This window comes from Filicampus tigris, chromosome 2 (genome assembly GCF_054856515.1).
Source record: "Filicampus tigris isolate MCC_2025a chromosome 2, RoL_Ftig_1.0, whole genome shotgun sequence".
Taxonomy (NCBI): domain Eukaryota; kingdom Metazoa; phylum Chordata; class Actinopteri; order Syngnathiformes; family Syngnathidae; genus Filicampus; species Filicampus tigris.
Genome location: NC_141218.1, coordinates 10,519,854 through 10,543,668, shown reverse-complemented (window position 1 = coordinate 10,543,668; position 23,815 = coordinate 10,519,854). Strand labels below are relative to the sequence as shown.

Below are 23,815 nucleotides of genomic sequence, written 5' to 3'. Positions count from 1 at the left end.
TTAGATCTTCTTCTCAAACTCTTTCTCAGAGATCTAAGAGCCAAAAGATGTGCGATAAATAACATGACAGGCTGACTAAGCAGCAAGGTTATAATAGTTTTGCATTTTTAAATAGAGTTAGCTTTTATTTCATTTTGACTTTGCTTTTAAAATTCAGTTCGTTTTAATTACTTTTTAGAGAAAGTTTTAAAGTTTTTATTTAGTTGAACATGCTTTATTTCAGTTTAGTTGTATTAGTTTTAGTATTAGTTTTTTAAAAATATATGCATATTTGTCAAATGCAAGATAAAAAAAGAGGTGACTAAGTATTGTTGAATAAAGTAAAGTAAACTACAATTCTCAAACAACTGACCTTCCTTCTTCTGCAGCTTCCCCGAAAGTTCATGTATATTAATTGACGAAAAACAAACAAAAAAAGATGAAAAACAAAGGACATTTTCACTAAACATATGGTTAGTTTTAGTTCATTTTATACACATACGTAGTTTCAAGATAGTTTTCCTCAAAAGCATTTTTGTTTTTAATTCATTTCGTTCATAAAAACATTTTGTCAGTTTTAGTTATTTTGTCAGGTACTTCTCAAGAGAGTTGATAGTTTTATTCTCAAGCTATTTTCAACACTGCAAAATTGGTTACTGAAAAAAAAAGTTGAACTTGACCATATTTGGACATATAAGGTTTCCGACAGGAACAATATATGAAAATAATGATCTTGTCTCAATTTTACTTAAAAATGACTTACTGTAAAATCTGGGCCTGTTTAGTCAAACACAAACCTGTTATACTCCCATACTTTCTTGTTTTGTTGTTATGCAGTCATGCTGGCAGATGGATACAAAGGTTAGTAAGAGCATTCCCTAATCAAAGTCAACGCAATAGAAATGTATACGCAATACTCCACTTTGGCCTCTTCAACATTGTTTATGATAACACACCGGCAGCTGCCATGTTGTTTGGGGCAACACAGTGTGGGCATGGAACGTCTGATCTCATTAGCATGGCTGTGCTAATAACAGCAGATGACATTTAACAGCCCGACGCACAATAAAGTCCATCTGACAGTCCTTCGTCACGTACAGTATGTTAGTTTGGAAAACTGTTCGAATGCAAGTACAGTTGGCGCCAAGCAGCAGATGTCCTTGAACGCAACATGTTTTCACTCTCAACAACAGTTGGATGGAACCATTCGTCAACACGCACAAACTCATTTGGCCAGACACTCACCGACGTGTACAGGTAGCCCTCACTGTTCATAGCCAGGTAGAGTTTGGTTTGAACCCCCTGGATGGCCACCACTCGCAGACCCACCGGAATAAGGTTGAACATGGCTGGAGAGAAACACACAAGAAAATCAAATAGAGCACATGTGACGGACTTCAGTCATTCATATATCGATAACCAATGACTAAGTTCACACTGCCGGTTGTATTTTTCCTTTAAGAACCAATAAAATAAATGCATTTTATATTTTCTTGAGAACCCCTCCGCCCAAAAAACAAAAAACAAAAAATCAAGTAATCCTACTTTTTAAAATATGATCCTCTACCAAATTCTTGAAGTGTCATTTTGTGGGGAAAAAAGAGCATAATGACAGAAACAGGAAGAAAAAAATATTTTCGAAAGAAATACGCAGCTCAAAGGTTATATCATGACTGGATGTTTGTTTCAAAACTTGGGACCATGTTTCTGCTTCTCTTAGCTTGACATTTGTAAACTATTGGCTTATGGCCAGCAAGTAAACGGAGCATGTCTTTACTCTTAAAAAACAACCTTCTTTTGTTGTTTAGTAGCGAGTAGGTATCAAACTAATTTCAACAAACATGCAATCACTGCAGTCAATCGGGATTTACAATAGCAGTATAAAATCAAATTACACTTCACAGCCCCGAGGCTAACACAAATACAACTATTGCTTACTGGTGCTTTAACAGGCACCATTAAAGGTTTTATTACATGTCACTGGTTTATGACCTTGAATGTAAATGGGGCTACTAGCTTCAAAAGTGTCATGCATGCTTGTACTATTTACTTAGCTTTTTAGACCAGCCTTGTTCAATATGAACACAATAAAGAGACTGAAAATCCTCTTTTCACATTTTAGATACTGAAACGCATACACATAGTGTAGGCCTACTAGGTCTGTGTCACATAGAGTGTGAAGCGTGCAGCTGAGAGAGCCGACAGCAGCAGCAGCAGCAGCAGCAGCAGCAGCAGCAGCAGCCTCGCTGGTCAATGAGGTACATCTAATTAATATCAGCCTTGTGTTGTATAAAAGCGTCTGTGCTCCATAAAATGCTGGCAGGGAACCCACAAGCTGAATAGAAGCAACAAAACACAACCAATAGTCTTTGCTAATGCAGACAACAAACAGGGAAACTTTGCTGCTGTGGGTTCTTTTCTGGATACAGTCCCAAGTAGTGCCGCTTTCAGCAGTGATATAACAGTTGCACCATGAGTTTGATTTTGTTTATATATATATATATATATATATATATATATATATATATATATATGTATATATACACATACAGTATATCATCTTTTAACAACACTGTAAAAAACTGTGATAGGTCTTAGGACAGAACCCAGAGGAAATGCCACTCATATTTTCATGATTCCCACTGTGATTTACACAGTCTAAATAATTTCATTCTAAGTTGGGATGGGCATGATACATTTTTGATCATTAAGGTTAATGGAATTCGTTTGAAATGTTTCATTTTAACATAAAAAAGTAAAAACAACAAGAACAACAAAAACAAACAAAGAACGAAACGCAGTTCTTCACGTTAAAAAAGGAAGCGTGAAAAATGGGATCGACGTAGCAGAAGTCAGAATCAGAAGTACATGTTCTTTGTGGTTTTACCAACATGTTTTATTCTGCCATTAATTTTGCAGTGTGTTGGATAGCTCCAACTCAGGCCAGTGGAAAAATAATGGCATGAGCTTTCCAACTAATCCAACCATTTTCTTTCCCATTTGTTAAAACAAAGTCTGACATTTTTAATTATTATATAATCATAAAAATGTGTTATTGCTGAATACTCCAAGTCTGTGGTTTTTTTTGGGCCATTCAATTGATTGATTGTTTTTAAACTCAAGGCTGCGTGTGTCCCATTGCCCATTCCCATTTCTCCTATCAGTTGAGCTGTAGGTCACAGCATTGTCCTTACAATGGTCTCTATCTTTGGACACCTTTGAGCAAAGTGCACTGTAGAAGCTTTTAGATGGGCCATTACGTTCATCCTTATCACTTGAACGGTGCAGGCACCCACAAGCTGCATTGGCTTGTCAACTGTCAACTCTTGGCAAGCCGAGAGGTTCGATACTCGTCTCTTGGCTCTCGCACTCTCCCGGCTCCACCTGTCTGCACGTCCAACTGGACTAGAGCAAGATACAAGGACCTGATTGCTCCTGAGGGGCAGCACTGCGACGGTCACGACTCGGCATGATTGCACAATTGTGAGGTCAATGGAATTGAGGGCAGACCTAAAAAATATATTAGGCAGGCAAATTGGGACACATTTCTTTAAATCAGAAAATGACAACATATTTTTTGGTTGTATTTTTAGATTGCTCCAATGTATCAAGTTTGGTGTGTAAGAAATCGATCTTTCCATAAGGGTGGAAGCATTGTTTTCTTCCATTTTCTTTTCCTTCATACGTGTAACATGTCAACGTCTCTCAACGAGGAATCTTTTTATAAATGCCCTCCTCCTCACTGAGGTTACCCCGCTCACGTTGCAACACATGCACGCACACAATCAGTCCTCTTCAGTTCACATGGATTACCAGCCGCTCAATCTCAAGACATGGGAGCCCAATTACTTCCTGGCTCCTGGAAAACACCTGAGAAGCCTGAAGGAGGGCAGCCGGTGCGGGCCTCTAACTACATGCTGACCTTTGCCAGCCCAGAGATTGCTGGGGGGGCTGAAGGACACATGGTTGGGTTGATTGCCCAAGTGTGTCTCATGTTCCATTCTTCACCAACTTCCATTCGGTGGAGCAATTAACTCACACAGTCATACGTATTCTAACCGTTCATTCTTTTTAATCATGCTTTTTTAAAAGTTGTAGTGCGTGTCTGTGGAGGACTTTCACGCCACCATTTCTATGTAGAAATACCCACATATACAGTATACGCAAAAAAATATGCATACGATAAATACTAATAAAAACTGAAACAATCGCTTCTCTCATATTCATGCTATGATTCAAAACCTATGTTTTCAGTTTCTATTCAGTTTATAATGTCAGCTATGCTTACCCATAAAACAAATTCTTATATGGAGTGGCTGGTTGGGAAACTAACTGCAAAAAATTTCAAAAGGACATTGGGAGAACTAAATTCAACGCGATAAGACAAATTGGCAGAAGTTGGAGATGACATGAAAGCAAGCAAACGTCTTCACACACTAAAACACAGAAACATATGAAGACATCAATTCACAGAGCCAACTAATGACGTTGACACCATGAAGACATACAACCAGCAGAGGGAAAAGGAACCCCGCCTCCTTTTATAACTTTAGCTGGTCTGATTGTCACCAGGTGTGGGAGATGGACACAGGTGCATTCAATAGGTCCTGATTAGGTGTGCGAAACAAGTCTTCCGGACCTGAATGCCTCTCCCTTAAAAACTATCCATCCATTATCTATACCGCTTATCCTCACAAGGGTCGCGGGGAGTGCTGGAGATTATCCCAGCAGTCTCTGAATAGGTTGCCAGCCAATCGCAGGGCACACAGAGACAAACAAACATCCGCACTCACAATCACACCTAGGGGCAATTTAGAGTGTCCAATTAACCTACCAAGCATGTTTTTGGAATGTGGGAGGAAACCGGAGTACCCGGAGAAAACCCACGCAGGCACGGAGAGAACATGCAAACTCTATTCAGGGAGGCCGGTAATTGTGAACTGTGAGGCGGACGAGCTAACCAGTCGATCACCGTGCCGCCCCTTTTAAACTACATTAAAAAAAAAAAGAAAAAAAAAAAAATTGAATTATCATCATAGTTCCAATACTTTTGTAGGAAGAGTTGATATTTTGTAAATATTTCCTATTGCTTTCTTTGTGCATTTAGTAAAGGTTTTAAAATGCAGTTTATTTAGGGTTAACCACACTTTAATTGAAGTCTATGTCCTGTTTCGACTTTACCAGACAGGACTTTCTTCTGTTTTCTGATTAGCTAAAAGTAATGCCAGATTCTTCAGGTTTATGGTGACACCCGTTGTGTTAATCTACAAATTGAATTCAAAGAGTTTTTAAAATACCCAGATATGTTTGGAAATATAAAAGGATTGTGTTAAACGAGAGAATCACATCCTGTCATTTAATGAATTTGAATCAGAATTGCATTCTCTGTTGGGGCTCCAGTATTCTGGAATGCTGTAAAAAAAACTTAAGACTTAAGACTTCTTTCCACACTCTCACATTTGGTTAAATCACATGTAATATGCAACTACTCTCGCCCTGCCTTACCCACTGACATCTGGATTTTGTCTAATTGCCACTTCCCCAGACGCCAACCCCCCAAATACTTTGTGTTTGTTTTGAACTAAATCGATGGGTTGTATTGGGATCTAATTTGCTCTTTCTGACTTTGTTCTAGCTAAGGGAGGGGAGCCACGATAACAAGGATCAAACCCTCGTTCTTGCTTGTACGTGCGTGTGCGTTTGAGTAGGTCCTCTCCCACCATCACAAGACACCAATAGCTCCGAGAGGACTGCGCTCCCCGTCACCATGGAGACAAGCGCACCCAGCACCTAACAACGCTATTTTTGGAGTCGTGCAAAGAGCTTCACTCGTGCTCCTTTTTCCAATTCAAGCAGCACTCTTTAATTTGCTCCTCACAACTATCACAGGGTCCGTTTTTTTTTTCAAATGCAGGTGTAGTGGAGCATCATTCTACGTCTTTCTTTTCTTTTGGAGATTGGGACTCCTGCTGCTCACTGCATAGTAAAAGTTGCTGCTATTTCATTTAGGCAGAAGATTGGACAAAGTGTTATTTCAGTGCAGATTGCAGCTCTTTCCCACAGTAATATCGCAGAGCGGCAAAGTGGATGCATCAGACAGGTTCATTAAACAGTGAGCTGGTGTAAAAACACAACTAATTATAAGCGGACCATTGCTGCTGCATTATCGCCACAGCAGACAAGTGGCTGCACTGTTGCTTTGCCACCGATCTACTCTTTAATCTGTCTATTGGAAAACAGCGAGCAGGTGGGTGGAGAGGTAGCGATTGGGATGTATCGGTTTACACAACAGCATGCCGCACACAAGGACTTTCCCACGGCAATAGAAAACACACACACACACAAAAGTCTCAAGGATAAATATATAAGGATGTGAAAACGTAAAGCTAGGATTGGGTCCATTTAACTCACAAAGTGCTGCAAATACAATCGCCATTCGTTTGAGTACCATTCTGATACTGACCCCTACTTATAATTAATTTACGTTGACTGTTTTTACAGGGGGAAAATTGCAATAGTTTTGTAGAAAATGGTACAAACCAAATGTATGCACTATATTTTGTTCTAACCAGGTAATTTTTCTGACACATGACCCCCCTTGATGTAACCCACTAAAATTCAAAACAATAATAATAAATCAAACAGTTGGGTCAAAAATAATGTGTTAATTTGATCCAACTCTCTTTCAATTTTTTGTTTTGTTTTGTACAAAACAACCTCAAAAGTTGGGTCGAACTGACCCAGAGAGTGGATCGGTCCCTTTTGACCCAAATTGCGTTATTTTTGTCCCAAATGTTTTTAGGGTACACAAGGCATGAGATTAGGTGAACGGTGAGCCCATTTCACGGGACCACAACGACCAGTTCACTGTTCTGGTCATCCAGGAACAAGCAAACTTCATGTGAATAATGTGCTGGGGCGCCATCCTGAAACTTTAGGACTGTAAAAACAGTTGGGTAAAAAAATAACCAAATTGGGTCAAAAGGGTCAAAAGTCAAAACCCAATTTATTGGATTATTAATTAATAAAACAACACAAAACAACCCTTCCTAACCCCCCAAAAAGGGTTGCTTTGCACAAAACAACCCAATTTTGGCATTGTTTTGGGGTTATTTATTTGACCCAAGATATTGGGTCGGTCCCTTTTTGACCCTTTTTTTTTCATTCCAACCCAACTCTTCAAGAATTCTGTGCAACCAAACTAGTCGTGGCTAACATGCAGCGAGTCATTTTCCAATGGGCTGCTCACGTGATGTTCACACGATCCTGGATGAGCAGTTTACCCATCGCCAACTGACAGCATCTTCCCGTAGTGTTCCTCTGAGACTTACTGTAGCCGTTGTCCTCCTCCTTGGTTCCATCAATGGTTCCGTCTGCCTGCAGCTGCAGGTGGAAACCCTGTCGACTGTACAGCTTGGTCACGATCCCCTTCAGCTGGGGCTCTGTGGAAGCAGAAGAAGGGGGTTGGGTTTGAGGGGGGGGCACACGAGCAGGGATACGTGAGAACACTCTTGTGTTTATGTTATGATGACTTTTAATTTTTACCTTCATAGTCACCAAAGCAACAACATTTCATTTGCAAGGGCATCAGTGCTAAAGACAAGAAGCCGCCTGGCTGTCTTCCATCAGCATGGTGTCTGATAATGCTCTCCACTCCTTTGTAACTGTCCCGAGTGGAGGTGCGGTTAACCAACCCTTTCATCTTACTGATACTCGCTTTGGACCTTCACTAAAAGCTTTCTTGCGATGCTATCCCAGCGACGGATGGAAATGTAAATATTCTATTAGCTGAGAATGAAAGTACTCGCGTCGGAGGGTCTTCTCACACGCTGGGTAAACAAACAGAGTGATTACTCAGCAATCTTTAGGCAGATTTGAACGCAAACAATAAGTAAGGTTTCAAGTCGATGGAGCGGTTCATTTATTAACACACGCAAAGCGAACGCAAAGCAGTTCCGGTTCAAGTCTCCTTCCACCTTTTGAAATGATGGCCATTTTTTCAACCTAAGATTTCATTGGACCATAACACATTTTCCCACTTGATTGGCAGATATTGTACAACCACATCATTTTAGTTATTTTTTACTTATTCTATGAAAAAAATATATATAATTTGAATTGCCTTGGAAGGGTTATATGCCACATTAATGGTGGAAAAAGGTTTGAAATGATTTATCTTTTTTTTTTCATACAACAAATACCTGGCACTAGAAAAGGGATATATAGATAGATTTTTTTATACACATCGCATGTGATAAACCATAAAAGTATCTAGCATGATACAAAAGAAATAATGAAAGTAGGTCAAATTGCAACAGATGTTTGTGTGTGTAATACGAAACCCGAGTCAGAAATAGCAGTAGGAGTCTGCCCCTCGGCGTACGATCTATCCCAAAAAGCTCTAAAATGAATTTGTTTAAACTTTTTTCCATGGCCCAAAAGTCACCAAATTGTGAAAGTCAAAGGACAAGGTTACCAAAAAGTGGACTGATGTTGCCGCAATAACAAGAACCACACTGGAGATGTGCTAAGGGACGCACAGTATTAGTATTATCTACCTGTCTTGAAAACTTCACACCACTTCCTCTTCTAATGTCAAGTCTTGTAATTAAGGTCATAGTTCATTTTGTTGTTTGTACGTAAAGTGCTTTGTTACAGCTCTAGCTGTTGTTAAATGCACTGTACAAATAAAATTGTATTGTATTTTATTAGGTTCACCTGAACAATCTAATGACAGCCCAAAAAGAGGAAATGTTTTGATTGACGTATTACAATACATTTATTATTCTGCCATACTGAGAACAGATATTTGGATCATGTTATTATTCCTTTCTTTCTGACGACTAAAATCACAAATCATAAAACATATCAGGTTCTGGACCTTTCAGCCAACCAATGAGCCAATTTGTGGTGGCCGGCATCAGTAAATTTGAGGTGACCCGATATAGTCATGCGGTGGCCCCCGTGCCGGCGGGCCACCGTTAATGTTGGACCCCGCAGATTCAAAACTATGCATCATTGCCTTTATGAACCCATATTTGCAGATAAAACTTTTGCATTGTTTTTCTTTAGATTCTGCACGAATGTCTAAGGCCGTGATTCCCAACAAATTGTACAAAGTAGCATTTACTACAAGCCTATATATGCCAGTGGCATAGGGGCAGGCGATCACTTAAATATTACCGCAGTTATATTATCCGCTTTGTATTCAACCAAAAGTTTCACACTGAGTAAGTACATTTGTCAGTAAATTCAAACCAGATTTTACGATTTATGTCATTAGATATTCATAATGTTAAACTGACCTTATACATTGGCCTGATAAAAGTTGAGAAACATACGGTCAGTGTAAATCTACTGGTATGTCTAAAATGATAATACTCTTCTTTCTTACTAAACTGAACACATTCACCCTATGAAGTACTTAAGCATGTTGCATCCATTGTGATTTTTTGGGGAATATGTATACGCTATGTAGACGCGTGACAAGTGAAGCATCACTTGAATTTGCCCTCTCTGCTAAGGCTCAGAAGCTAAGGGTGACTTCTCAGTGGACACTGAACACCAGATGGGATTCCCCTTATTTTGCTCCCAACTTTGCCAGGTTGATTCATCATTTCACCGGCGCATATAAATGAGTCCTATCCCACATTCGTCCCGATAGCTGAGAAGAACGTTACGCAACAGACCTGGCCGTCTCCTGCGCCTCTTCTTGGATCCGAAGAGTTTGACGCGCGAGAACACATTAAGTCGGCTGGGCTTGTCTCCGCTTCCTTTGCTCTTACTGGGGCTGCTGACACAGCGGCAGGCGTTGGACTTTTCCCGCTCCCTCGCCTGCCTTTTCTGCCTAATGAGGGAGCTGGCGATGGCTGCGGCCATGGCCACTTTGGCAGCCGGGCGATAACAAACACCAGCTCTTGTCTTGAGTCCAAGTCACAAGCAGGGATGGCGGTCCCACTGCTTGCTCAATAAATATCAGCGAAGCAGCTTCAGTCAGTCAAATGAAATCCGGATCGAAACAGAAAATATACAAGTCAGGATTTGACTTCTCCTACAAGGTGTTCCATAGCAGATCCTTGCAAAGACTGTCTCCCTCCAGCCACATCATTTTCTCCGCAAATGTTCTCTGAAGCTCCTTTGCATCATCCTGCAGCTGCATGCGCTCTCCTGCCGAGCGAGGCTCCAACGTGCAGCCGCACCGGCGAACACCTGTTTGCAGCACGCCTGTCTTCGGAGGTTGACCACGATGACGATCGAAGCGGGAGGGAGGCTCGGATGGGTGTCAACCTATCAGTGACATGGCTTTTTCTTTGCTCTCTTGAAGGGAGGCGAGGCCAAGTAGCTGCGGTGCGCGCCTCATGTTGGAGGCGAGGCGCAGACTGCCGAGAGCTGCCTGAGAGCATCCCACCTCCAACTAGCACAATGAGCAGCGGGGGGGGGGGGGGGGGAGGGGGTACGGACGGAGAGAGCGCACAGACGCAGCCAGCACGTGCACAAGAGATTGTGATTATCCACTAATAAGGCATATCTGATTTGATCCTTTGTGAAATGTGCAGAAAGGTGGCAAATTATGGATATTCAGCAGAAATCTTTAATTATGTGGATTGTATTTATTCTTACATTTTTGGGGTTAACCCTTACAACATTTGCCAGCAATATATAACTTATATGACTTTATCCAAAGTGATCCAAAATGAAGAAAAATGAAAAGATTTTCAAATGTCATTCTTTTATACACAAATTTTGTGTAAACGGACTGTCTTCTAAAATTGATTTTAGATTGACCAGCGTGTATTAAAACAAGGGAAATTGAGAGTGGTAATGGTGTTCGAGAAGGAAATCCAACGAACTGTCTGTGTCCCCACCACATTTGCACAGATTCCCACAGAAACATGCAATGCAATAAAGTGTCCGAGTCATGTATGTGTATTTTTTGATGGGACAGTGGAGATGTTATTCACGTTATAGTTTGAAACAGTCCTAAGAACTGTCTGTATATCCACCACCTTTGCACAGTTCACCGCAGAAACATGCACCTGCTGGTCTTTGAAGAGTCGTATGTCAATCTCTAATGTCCAAATTTGGGGAGTTTTATTCCCAAAACAAAGAAAAGTCATTATGCTTCTCATTGCATTGCACATGTCATTTAAAGTTGTGCTTTGTGAATAAGAATAGGTTATGGCCTTGAATCTGCGAGAGACTCTTGAAAATTCATAAAAATATGAAGCCAATATTGTACTACTTTTGTTACTTTTTCATTTGTTATCGTGACAATAGTGCCTGTGAGATGATGATTATTTCGTTTTTTTCTTCACTGACTGACTAGTGGAAATCACTTTACTCATCCACTCCTTCATAGAGAGGGTTTCAGGATCCATTATTTAAATGTATGTTCTATAAGTAATTGTATTTCACACCATCCCTCCATCTAACAAATCCCTCGCTTGACAGGCGTGCTGACGAAGACATACGACGTGGAGAAGTGACTCCACACTCACCTCAAGCCTGACTCTGCGAACGCGACTAACTGACCGATGGCTCCCTCTGGCGTCTTTAAACAAAATTGCAGCCACTGACACTTTTTTTTTTTTTTTCTCCCCCTGACTGCCAGCACTATGCAAAATGTTAGATTTCTATTTTGAAGTCGGCCTTGTCTTCATGTGTTAAAATTCACTCAAAGGTATCTCATACTGCACATAGTGCACTAGTAGAAAACATCACCCACAATCTCCTATGGGACATTTACATCCCTCAAAAATAAATAAATAAGTACATACATACATACATACATACATACATACATAAAGAAATAAGTCCATTCATAAGGTATTCAGTCGTTAAACTTTAAAGTCTCTAAACACAGTGATGGGGCTAAAATGACCAAACCAATGCTGTGTTATTTATACATAGCACATTTTGGTTGAGGATTTGACCCAGCACGTTGGGTAAAAATTCTGATCCAACAAGGGATAAAACTACCCACATGGATAAATTAAAGACACCAAGAAAGGGGCTACTAGGTTATCTGGTTAATAAACATAATGCACATTTTATTAATTCATTTTACCTTATTCACTATTTTCGGGGGGTGGGTCATGCAATCTGACCAGAATTTGATCCAACGTCAAGCGAGTCCATCCACTGAGAAATCCAGCCAACATTCTTAGAACAATTGGGTCAATAATAACCCCATTTGGGGCAAAAAGAGACCAACCTGCTAATTGGGTCAATTTGACCACAAAAGTTGGTTGTTTTACAAAAAATAATTTTAGACCCACCAGTTTTTAGAGTGTATAACACAAGAATGTTACATTAAATTTACTTCAAAACCCCATTTTTAAATGTCAAATTTTGGGTCAAATTGGATTGATTTGTACAATTTGTGGTGTTTCCTTTGGTACAGAACGACCCATTTGGGGGTTGTTTTGGAAAAAGTAACACCAAAAAAAGTCAAATTGACCCAAGTAGGGGATCGTTTCCTTTTTTGACCCAAATTGGGTTATTTTTTGTCCCAACTATGTTTAGAGGGTCTAACATGTTCTAAGAATGTTACATTAAATTTCCTTGAACTTTAGTACGCAACAAAACTGTAAAAAAAAAAACCCGGTCTTCAACCCGGTTTGCTGGGTCAAAATGAACCTAATCTGCTCAAAATCCACAGCAACCCAGCTAGTGGTAAGGAAAACAATTACCCAGGAAATGTTAGTTTTAAGCAATTCACCCTCACATTCACAGCTAAGGACAATTATGAGTCTTCAATGAGCCTAACATACAAATTTGTGCAATGTGGAAGGAAGCAAAAGTATCCGGAGAAAACCTTTGCAAGTGTAGACACTCCATACACACAAACTACATACAGGAAGGCCAGAGTCCAGATTCAAGCCCCCAATTTGAAAATCACTAGATTCCCCCTGTTGCCTAAAGTACTACATAGCGTCTCATAAAACAATAAATATTAGTTGATTCATTTTACAGAGCCTCATTTACGCTATTTAGCTTAAAAATAAATCAAGTGTGGAAAAGCAAACCGTAAAGAGCTGCATTTACCCATCAAATCTACAAAAATACATTCGGGGTGTGTATCTCATGAATAAAGCACATTACAATGTAACCAGACTGGAAACAGCCAGAGAGGCACAGATTTCAGAACCTAGGACAGCTCATAGACATTTAGAAAGTCTCCTGAAATGCAGCTCTGAAAAATACAAACCTAAAAACACAATCAAGGATGCTAAAAATACACCCGGCAGCCTACCTGAGACTGTTTTTCTTAAAGGGAAACTCATGGTTAGAGCGGACCCGGGCGGCGTCGGTCGGAGTGGAGCAGCCTCCGGCACACATTCAGCAAAGTTGGAGAACGCAGCCGACAACAACTGTCAGAAGATGCGCGCGAGGGGAGCGCGAGCGTCGAGGCGTGGCCACCGGCGGCGAAGATCATTACAGGACATTAAGCGACATTAGGACTTCAAGACTCATTAAAGATTCATTTGGAGGGCTGATGCTCCACGCGTGCGTGCGCGGGAGGGGGGGGGGTTCAGGTTGAGGGTAAAAGTGGTCGAAAAAATGGATGCTTCTTGTCATGCGGGGGAGCAGACAAGACTTTGCTCTCATGTTACACAGACGCTGTAAAGTGATCCGATAATGCGCCGACTAAACCGGTTATTGTGGGCCTTTCCACTCTGGGCCGAACAAATATCGACGACCGATCGAGTGAGACAACAAAAGGGCGGCGTGTGCCTACGACAAAGAGTGTTTACAAGGACGTTTGTCTCCTCTGTCAAAGCGGGTATGAGGACCTACCAAAAAGCAGTCTGCTTCGGCAAACTTTGACAAATTGATGACATGCAACCATTGTAGCCTTTGCAATCCATCATGTGTCGCGGCTTTATTGCAGCCCGTAAAAATACTCATCGTTCTTTATAAGCTCCACTTTGATGCTTTCTATTCATAGACTTGAAAATGTAACAATAACTTTTATGTCATGGGACTTTCGAAGATTCACGGAGCCTTGAAATGGATGGGTCAAGAGTAATCCAAATTGGGTGAACTAGATAACCCAGGCATGGGTCTAAAAGTGACCGAGTCAATGCTGGGTTATTTATGCCGAGCGCACTCGATTGAGGATTTGACCCAGCACGTTGGGTAAAGCTTTTGATCCAACATCGGGTAAAAACTACCCATACTGATGAGTTACAGCTACAAAGTATTGGGTTACGGGTTATCAGTATAGATCAAGATCATTATAGAAACTAATGGCATAGCTAAAACTAAAAATGAAAAAAAAATAAAAAGTTTTGTTAATGAAATGAAATAGAAACGAGAGTGCTTTAAAAAAAAAAAAAACTAAAAATACATTTTACATTCATAAAATTAACTGAATCAAACTAGAATTATAGCAAAAGAATGGTATCTTCCACCCGTTCTGGTTCCACTCTTTTAGTTCAGCTTTGTATTGTGCCACCGAATAATTTGTCCTTGTGTTTTGGTTGCAAACTTTGCATTTGTTTTTCACATTGTCACACTCCTCAGGTTAAGAACCTATTTCATTTTTGCTGGACTTGTTTTGTTGACTTTGGGGTACGAGGTATGCCCCATTAAATGGGCTCCTCAATTGGTTTAATTTGATAGGATTTGTGATAGTTGACAGCACTTCATAATAATGTAATTTCAAAGTTGCTATAGTATGATGATTATAATGCTTATGATTATTGTTATGATGATGATGATGATGATTATTATTATTATTATTATTATTATTATTATTATTATTATTATCCATCCACCACCCCAAGGACAAGCACTATAGAAAATGGATGGATGGAACCTACAGTTAGTATAGCTTCACCATTGTGACCACTAGATGGCAGAAAACAACTGTCTATGAAGAGTCCATCTTATAGTGCGCACACTGGCCACTTTTTTATTTTATTTTATTTTTAACAGGACTTGTCCTCATTAGGGTGGCTGATGAGCTGCAGCCTATCCCAGATGGCTTTGGGCAAGAGGCAGGGTACACCCAAGACAGGTCGCCACTCATGGCAAACTCACATTTGAAGTCTTCAATGAAGTTGACATGATTGATTAAAGCAGGGAAGTGAACTTGAGTGACCAGCGTTAGAAAAATCAATTGCAAGAGAACATCAGGCCAAAATCTGAATGCTGATACCGCCAAAGAAACTAAACCACGTCTGCTATTATTTGCTCTGCTGCCATTTCAACACCTCACAAGATCAAAAGCTAGGCCTTCTCTCGTCTTTACCGCAAGCTCCGTTTGGCAAAAATATGCCACGTTATATTTGTCTCATATGCAGGTTCTCTGTCATAAAATAAACACAAAACATGGGACTCAGCTGTCACATGAAATCGAGCAATCAAATCGGGGTCAAAACTGAAAAGCATTCATTAAAATGCAAATAACGTTAGAACAGCGACAGGAAGGGAGGAGCAATGACCTCTCACTGTGACACTCCTGGAAGACTTCCGGTCATCATTTCGCACACACAAAGCAAAGATCACAAACTGTGATGTGTTTGCGTGCCAGTTCTTGCTTGTTTGTGTGGCCACAAATTATTTAATTTGTTCCTAAGAATTATGGTCACTCCACTGTGGGATTCTGGTCTTAACCTCATTTACAATGTTAGCCCGCCTCCTCCCCTCACAGTGTACAACGCAGCTGCATGGACAAATTATTGTACAAAGTAAACTTACTGCAGTTGTCCAAATAATCATGGTTATAAACATTACACTGAACTTAGTGTCATTAAATTAAAAACTACCAAACAGTCCAATGCGAACTTGTCCTTAGTAACCCAAGGCCGTCATTAATTGGGGTCACTTCAACATAGTTTCTTAGGACCAAGCACTCACAATATCATGGAAAATTGTTACTTTTGGTGCCAAGATGGCAGAAAAGCACTACTTTTTTCTAGATTAAGTTCTTTAAAGCGGAAGTCAACACAAACATTTTTTTAAGAATATGTTCTATGCAAGCCCACTAATTGAAACAGGGCATTCTGATAAATATTGCGTTTGTGGAATAAGTGTTAATCCCCTTCTTTTTAGCCATCTGTGGGGGCGGCCATTTTGTTTTCTGTCGACTGAAAATGACATCACAACTGCTCACAACGACCAATCACGGCTCAGATTCAGAAAACAGGTCATACGTGATTGTCGTTGTGAGCAGTTGTGATGTCATTTTCAATCGACAGAAGACAAAATGGCCGCCACCGGAGATGGCTAGAAAATGAGTGCATTTTGCTGCTTAACTTATATCCCACAAACGCAAGTGGGCCTGCTGGGAAAATATTCTTGAAAAAATTACGCTTGGGTTAACTTCCACTTTAATTCACTTCAACATAGTCCCTTGTCCTTTTTGAGTGTTTCCAAGAACAGTACCAAACAACATGCAGCAGCTTGTGGGCACATTTAAATTTTACCTGAAAACTTTGTTCACTGCTGCAGTTTCATGAATCCGAAACGGGACGCTTTGTTTTCATCGTTTTACATTTATTTGGTGATTTAAACTTGATAATGCACGTTTGTCAAATTATTCCAGAGTTTTCTCTTTTTAATTATCCTGACTTTACTTTGTGATTTATCTCAATTCAAATCTTATTTTAATCACTATTTCTCTCGTGTATGAATGGCGTTATACAAATAAACTAGCCTTGCCCGAACTTTTCATCTTAAATCAAATAATTTCCTACGGTTTGTAATTGCGAACATTTACAATAAAATCAAGTGAACAACAAAACACCTGCTCCAATCACATCGTAAGCTGCGGTCCCCACATCTGTGTGCTCACAGGTGTAGTAAATCCACAACATGCTAGACCGCCATGCGCAACCGCGTGATACGTGTTGCCATGGAGACTGCACATGCATAGGAGGGTGTGTGAAGAGAGATGGGGGGAGGGGGGGGGAGTAGAGATAATGTGCTGTAAGGATGGGGGTTGGGTATTACCGTGGAAGGAATCAGTCACTTAAGGTTCCAGCAGAGGAGACGGTTGGAGGCTCTCGTAAACAATCAAGCTTGACTGGGAGGCGCTTGGCAACCATGCCACCCCACAACCCGAGAACACTCAAGAAAAACAAGGTTACATACTACACATAAGTAGTAATTGCATTTTAAGTCAAACACACAAGAAATAAGTGGGTCATTTTATGCCAATCAGTTATGCATATTTATATTTTGTTAGCACAATCGATTAAACCAATATTAACTTAAAATGTTTCCAAATCTTGATGTATATTTAGTAAAAATATTTATGTATACATAGTGAATTTGTTTGCAATTTCTTTTTTTTTTTTTATGAAACATATCTTCATCATTACTCGGGTCAAAGCCATATCTAATATAAGAAATATTGCTTTGGCATCATCTTGTGGCATCTTGGCGCCAAGGATTGAAGTGAGGGGAGGAGCTTCATTTAATCATGCCTTATCTAATCAAACTAGTGCTTTGCTGCCGTCGAGCAGCATTTAAAAACAAAACAAACTTTTCTGGGAGTGCTTCCATTACTTGCAGAATTTTTGCAAGGCGTGGCAGGGCTCAGTTTTATATTCATTGTTTATATAAAATACTTATATAATTAAGTTTGACTTACTTTGGGTTTCCGTTTTTGGGGGGAGAATGATAACATTTCAATAAGGCTCCTTAAAACAAATGTAAGCACATCATCAATTAGACAGCATTGACTGCATTAAGGAGACACTTCATTAGGAACACCTAACAAGGATAGTAAGGCACCGACATTAAAAATAACATTTACATTTTATACAGTATATAACAATAACAAACAAAAAAGAGACCTGAGAAATCTAACTATTATCGCCCAAAAAAAGTTAGCAACCAAAGTGAGCATAATTCGAAACAGTTGGATGGATGGATGGCTGGATGGATGGATAGATGGATAGATGGATAGATGGATAGATAGATGCCATGTGGTAATCTGTTCCATTTTAAGCCATCACCAGTTCCATTTCGACATCACTGGACGAAAAAAAAAAAAAAAAGCAATACGCTGCAGCTAATTAGGCACCGACAGAATTCTTGGCATCTGTCACGTATCCTCTAAACTTTTGTTCAGTCGCTGGCTTCAAAGTGCTCGTGATCAGCACTGCCACAAATTATCTTACTTTTTTTTTCCTCCTCCAGCACAAAAACAACCAAAATATTTTTCACAGATCATCAATGGAGGCTAAATATGGCAGCGAAACAAAGCACTGGCTGGAGCAGTTTCAGCATACATGGACGCTGCCAGACATTTGTTGTCAGTGAGTTTGCCTCATAATCGTACAAATTGTGGAAAAGGTGTGAAATAAATAGCAGTCTGGATTTTTACAAACTCACCGCAAGCATCACATGCAATGGCTTTTGGACAAATCAGTCTGCTGTGCACTGCAATATTTGTTGCACCTGTTTTCAGATTGAGAGAGACACAATCGCATCCAACATTATCCACATTAGAATCACGAGTGAGCTAAAACCCAAAGTGCAGATCAAAAAGAGAACGTTTTATACGTATGGAATAGAGCACTCCAATGTCTGTAAACTATTGCAGGGGCTCTCAAACCTCCCAGGGCCTGCTCACTATCCAAATATAAACATAATTAACGTGAAAGCCTAAATGCCACAGGAATTCAAATTTGCCAATTTCCTGAAAAAGTCCTAACATTACGATTAGGACTGCAATTATGATTATTTAAAAAAAATGGATTCATATGTTGATTTTTTTTTTATTCTATCAATGAATCAGATACATTTTATCCCTTTATTTAAACACATTATCGATTAATTGATTAACTGTGACATCTCTTTTACCTGTCATCTTCCTGACTTTTTCTTGACACCCACTGTTCCTTATCACCATACGTATTAGCTATAAAGCTTAGTTCCTGCAATAGACTGCAGTTAGTATTAAAGGTCATAATTCATAATGGAAGTCAAGATCATTAGTGAAAGGATCGGTGATACAATACTGGCCTATATTTTGACTGGTATCAGATAGATGGCATTGTTCACGTGTGTGGCAATTTGCTGACCTAGCATTTATAGACATAGTCAGATATACTTTATTAATCCCGTGAGGGAAATGAAGGAATTGATGGAGTAGCTAATGGGTGCCCTGAGGTTTTGTGGGTGACTTTGATTGATAATTCCTGCTGCCAGGCTCCCACTACAATTGTGTGTAGATAGAGAGACAGATAGATAGAAAATACAGCCAATATAGCATAATATAGTCTGTTAGCTTAGATAGCCAGACTGGTAGACAGATAGCTAACTAAAAGCACAGCTAGCCAGTTAGAAAGTGATGACGTTACAAATGAGGGAAAAGCTGGTTAATAGGCTATAAATAGCCGGGTAGCTAAGACAGCTAGCCTGCTTCCAAGATATATTGAAGATAGATAGGTAATAAGTGATAGCTAGCAAGGGGGGGAAATGAAAGAAAAAAATATTAATGGTGAAAGGATGATAGATAGATAGATAGATAGATAGATAGATAGATAGATAGATAGATAGATAGATAGATAGATAGATAGATAGATAGATAGATAGATAGATAGATAGATAGATAGATAGATAGATAGATAGATAGATAGATAGATAGATAGATAGATAGATAGATAGATAGATAGTCAATGTGCCAAAAGAAACACACGCCTCTAACGGAGTGTTGTCAGAAGCTCGTCCAGTCCGGCTCCTGCCAGCAGCACAACAGGAGATAGCTGGAGGAGGGCATCATGAGCAGGAGATGGTCACTTGCCAAAAAGTGAGCAATCAAAAGTGTGAATTATAGATGGTGAGTCAATAGAGGCCCTTTGGCAAAGCCAGACGGCGTTTTAAGAGTTGAAAAAACAAGAAATAGCCCAATCACTTTTATTCTCTTTCTCCTTCCATAAATCGCTAGGAAAAGGGCTCTCGGCACACTGAAAGGAACAAAAAAAATAAAATGAAGCAATCTGAGGGGGCTGCTGTCAAAGAGGCTGTCAGCATGTTTTTATTCATACAACAGTGCTAATTTTACCTCAGTCACGGTCCAAAAATACAGCAAGTGAGGTGATACTGACCTATATAAGCTTCACTATTGTGACACATCACAGACCAGATAAAAGACGTCATCTCAGACCCATACCTGGACTAAATGTTCTATTTATTGCTCAATACACCAAGGGACACTCTTTTTAGATTTTAGGATGAATTCAGTGTTCGTACGCTATTTTTGACCACTCGTCAAACTCTGTCAAGCTTCTTTCAGCACATCATAGCTGATACTTCACACAAAAAAATAATGAAAAATAGTTTTATCCCAGCTGGTGCCTTTTGATAAGAGCGTAATTCGTTCAGTAATCAAAACACCAAATCACCTTTCTCCATTTGAATGAATGGAAATGTCAATAATCCATTTCAGCCCATAGCACACTATCATATTGCACTTTATAAAAACACATCATAATGACATAATTAAATACAATGAACAAAATTCAACAGTTTGTGCATCATGATTAATTCATTGCAGCTCCTTTTGCCGTGCGCGACTTGGCCAACAGAGGGCAATATAAGGCAGTCATGGAGACGCAAACAAAGGAGGATTTCACAACTACTCTAAATGACTCAGGAAGCTGCATTAACGTTGGTCGTTCTTTGCAGAGGATAAAGGATATATGGCGGTGAGTGCTGCTGAATTTTCTGTCAACATGAGTGGATGCACCATTTTCATTAAAATTTCTGTTGCCTTAAGTGATATTACACCACCACATTGATGCAATTTGTTAGCCCATCATGTTTGCTAGCATTAAGATAAGCAGACTTTGGTAAGGCAATGCGATGTAGTTCGGTTTAGACTTTGATACAACAAATATGCATTACGCTATCTCCAAATATAACAAGCAAACTAATCTAACAAATCGAACTGCACTAAAGTTAAATTATCCGTGGTTCCCCTTGCAAATATTTGACCTCTGTCACCTTCCTAATTCATGTGGTTCCTATATAGTTCTCTAAAAAAAGAAAAATCTGTCTCTCATCTTTTCGGGACCATTGATCACATTTCTGTGCTCGATGTTACCCCATCATGTCTCCATGGCTCGTCCACAAGGAAAACTGTAAATTATGCAATGAGGTCAAATGTGCAGTGGAGCCTATTTGGATCTGAAACTCTTTTTTGTTTGGACACATCAGCCACTCACAGGATTCCCCCCAACCTCGACGCGTTCGCGTAGGTGAAATTGCGCCGTGATCGTAGCTGCAGATCAGCCAGAGGAGGCTGAAGCTGAAACAGGAAAGCATGCCAGTCAATCCCACAATGGCTGTGGATCGCAACGCTGCGGGGATTGCGCGGCTCAGATTGGCCGGGATTATTTCTGAGTGCTCAAAAGAACGGAGAGAGCGGGGGGACTCCAGTAAATGGGTCAATACCCCTATGAAGTGGCGTTGGTGTACTTATCAGAATCACTCAGTCATCGTGGAAATGTAGCGGAAGTAGGAAATCGAGGTTTCATTATCAACATTTGAACGCATACTAGTGCAAAGTTAAGTCTCTCTTGTTGATGTGATTCGATAATTGCGGGTTACTCGTATGCAGATTTATAACTATGTAGTTATGAACTGTATTACAAGAGAGCATTAATCATCATTTTAGATTTCCTGATCTTATTTCAGTCGAGGTATGTGGGGGGACGTGGCTAAAACACTGCCCAATGACATAATTGAGCTCAGGCATGAGTTGCCCCTCTAATGCGACATAAGAAATTGAGTGCCTTGAACTGCGTTATCAAGCTAGTTATGCCTACACACACGGAAATGCACTTTTCTATTGGATAGTCCCCTGGCGTGAATTCTTTAGAGAGCCTCGTTGTCTGCCGTGAGTGTACACACATCACACAGAGATAGGCGGGAAAACAAGTAGGGGGGATCTATTTATTCGGTTTTTTTTAAGTTGGACTTGACAGCCAATGTGTGGTCCTGAGCTTTGGGCTCGCATGGACACTTTAGAGTGCCTCGTGGTCACGGCATTTAAAAGCCCCACGATGACCCGGTGGGATATATTGATAGCTCAAATAAATAGTTACCGTATGTGTCAGCATAAGAAGGATGCTAGGCAAAGTAGCATCCATTTTTTCCATGTTGTAAAAGTGCTTTTTGATTGACATTTGACAGTTGAGCAGCATGTGCCTTAACCAAAGCGCTTTTCACAATTTTGAAGCCTCATTTTACATACTTGGTAATTGTTTTTGTTTTAATCATGCAAATTTGGCAGGGGCATTGACAATTTTACTCCGTGGTGTGTAAAATTGGGAAGACTTTTATTTTCACTCTACAAGGACTTTAAATAATGAGATCAATTGATTGATTGTTTGATTGATTGACTGGCTTTATTCGAGCATCATGTTTAAAACAGAATAGACAAATTTTAAAATAAGGTTAAAATTGATACTCAAAAGGAGCAGGTTGAAGTTCGAAGGTATTAATATCCTACTCCTCATTCACCAAATTAAGGACAATGCTGTGTTGAATATATACAGTACAAACAGTGGTGGACAAGAATAATAACAAAATCAGTGTTTACACCAGTCAAGTTGATTTTACATCTTGTTCATACATTTCTTGAATGAAACAGAGAAGCAGTTTGCTACAACCATCTTTTGTTTACGGGTGTTCAATTTTAATGATGAAACAAAATATAACTGAAAGTGTTGTTCTTTTTGTTTGTTTTTTTGATGAACTAAAAATGTCCACCCTGCCAGCAGCAGCAATTGTCATCTTGCGGTTGATTCATAAAGTCTGGATACTTGACCAAAATATATTTCTAACAGCATATCATCTACTTAGTACAATAAATATGAAGTTTGACGGAAAATCGTCTTTTGGCTGAAATGAGCACGTCTCAAAGGCACCTTATGGTGATATTGCCTCAGATGTGTCTGGACTGCTGCATAAATGGGTCATGTTACCGATCACAACCAGAGTGGTCTCACGCCTGCCTTTCATCCGCCGAGCCTGCTGGTGATGTCAGCTCGGAGAGCAATCAATAGAAGCGTAATGACGATGGATGGCGGGAGATGAGCGTTTGGGAGGAGCAGTGCGGCACTGATAGAGAACCAGCCAGAGCGGAGGTATCAAAAGTAGGGCAAAACGCAGCACTGAGGCAAAAGTGGGTCTCTGTCTGCACGGCGAGTGTCACTCCGCTAAAAAACACAGACAGGCCTCGGATTGGTGATATTGCAGCGCAGGCTTAAATCCTGACACATTGTTCTAATCTAATCCTTTTGTCTACATTACACGGCGATGGGATCACAACACCCGCCTGCGGGGGGGGGGGAGATGCTGGGAAAACAGGTCCTTTCAAGGCCAACCTGTACGTTCAACAGAGCAGATAAATATTCTATATGAAAACAGTCACATTCATAAAAGCAAAGTGCGGGTGATGCATTTGTTTTACACAAACAGAAACAGCGACCGCCCGCTGCGGATGGCGACATCAGTAATCTGTTTACGCGCTGCATCTAATCGCCTGCGCCAACAGTTAAATAGGAATGAACCCGGTTTTCATGTTCATGTTCATGTATCCTTCGGTCCCGCTGTGCTAATGAAGTCATGAAAAAGCAAGAAAGGCAAGCCGAATGATCCGGTGGCACAAGAGTGCAATATTCATTTTTGGGTTTTGTTTCGGAATGTGTTTGTGTGTGTTGGATATTGCCTCACTCACAAGTCTTTTTTTTTCTTCTTCACATCTGCTACCTAACCCTAAACCACTCAGTGAAATCCTCTCTCTCTTTCTCTCTCCCTCTTACCCTCTCTCATTGGTGTCCATTTGCACGCATGGTAGGCCCCCAAA

General features: G+C 40.1%; 1 protein-coding gene across 4 annotated transcripts in view; it reads right to left on the bottom strand.

Annotated features, from left to right (window-relative positions):
• The window catches only part of fgf13a (fibroblast growth factor 13a), a 92,529-nt gene that overhangs the window by 13,845 nt on the left and 54,869 nt on the right, over nt 1-23,815 (bottom strand). For 2 of the 4 annotated variants that reach the window (XM_086021230.1, XM_086021248.1), the window contains 2 exons: nt 7,311-7,421; nt 1,225-1,328 (listed from right to left, as the gene is read on the bottom strand). In XM_086021230.1, the coding sequence (XP_085877356.1) occupies nt 1,225-1,328; nt 7,311-7,421 (215 nt within the window). Of the gene's footprint in view, nt 1-1,224; nt 1,329-7,310; nt 7,422-9,668; nt 10,346-13,234; nt 13,382-23,815 lie in introns of those variants that run through there. The other 2 variants (XM_086021256.1, XM_086021238.1) reach the window with 2 other exon arrangements.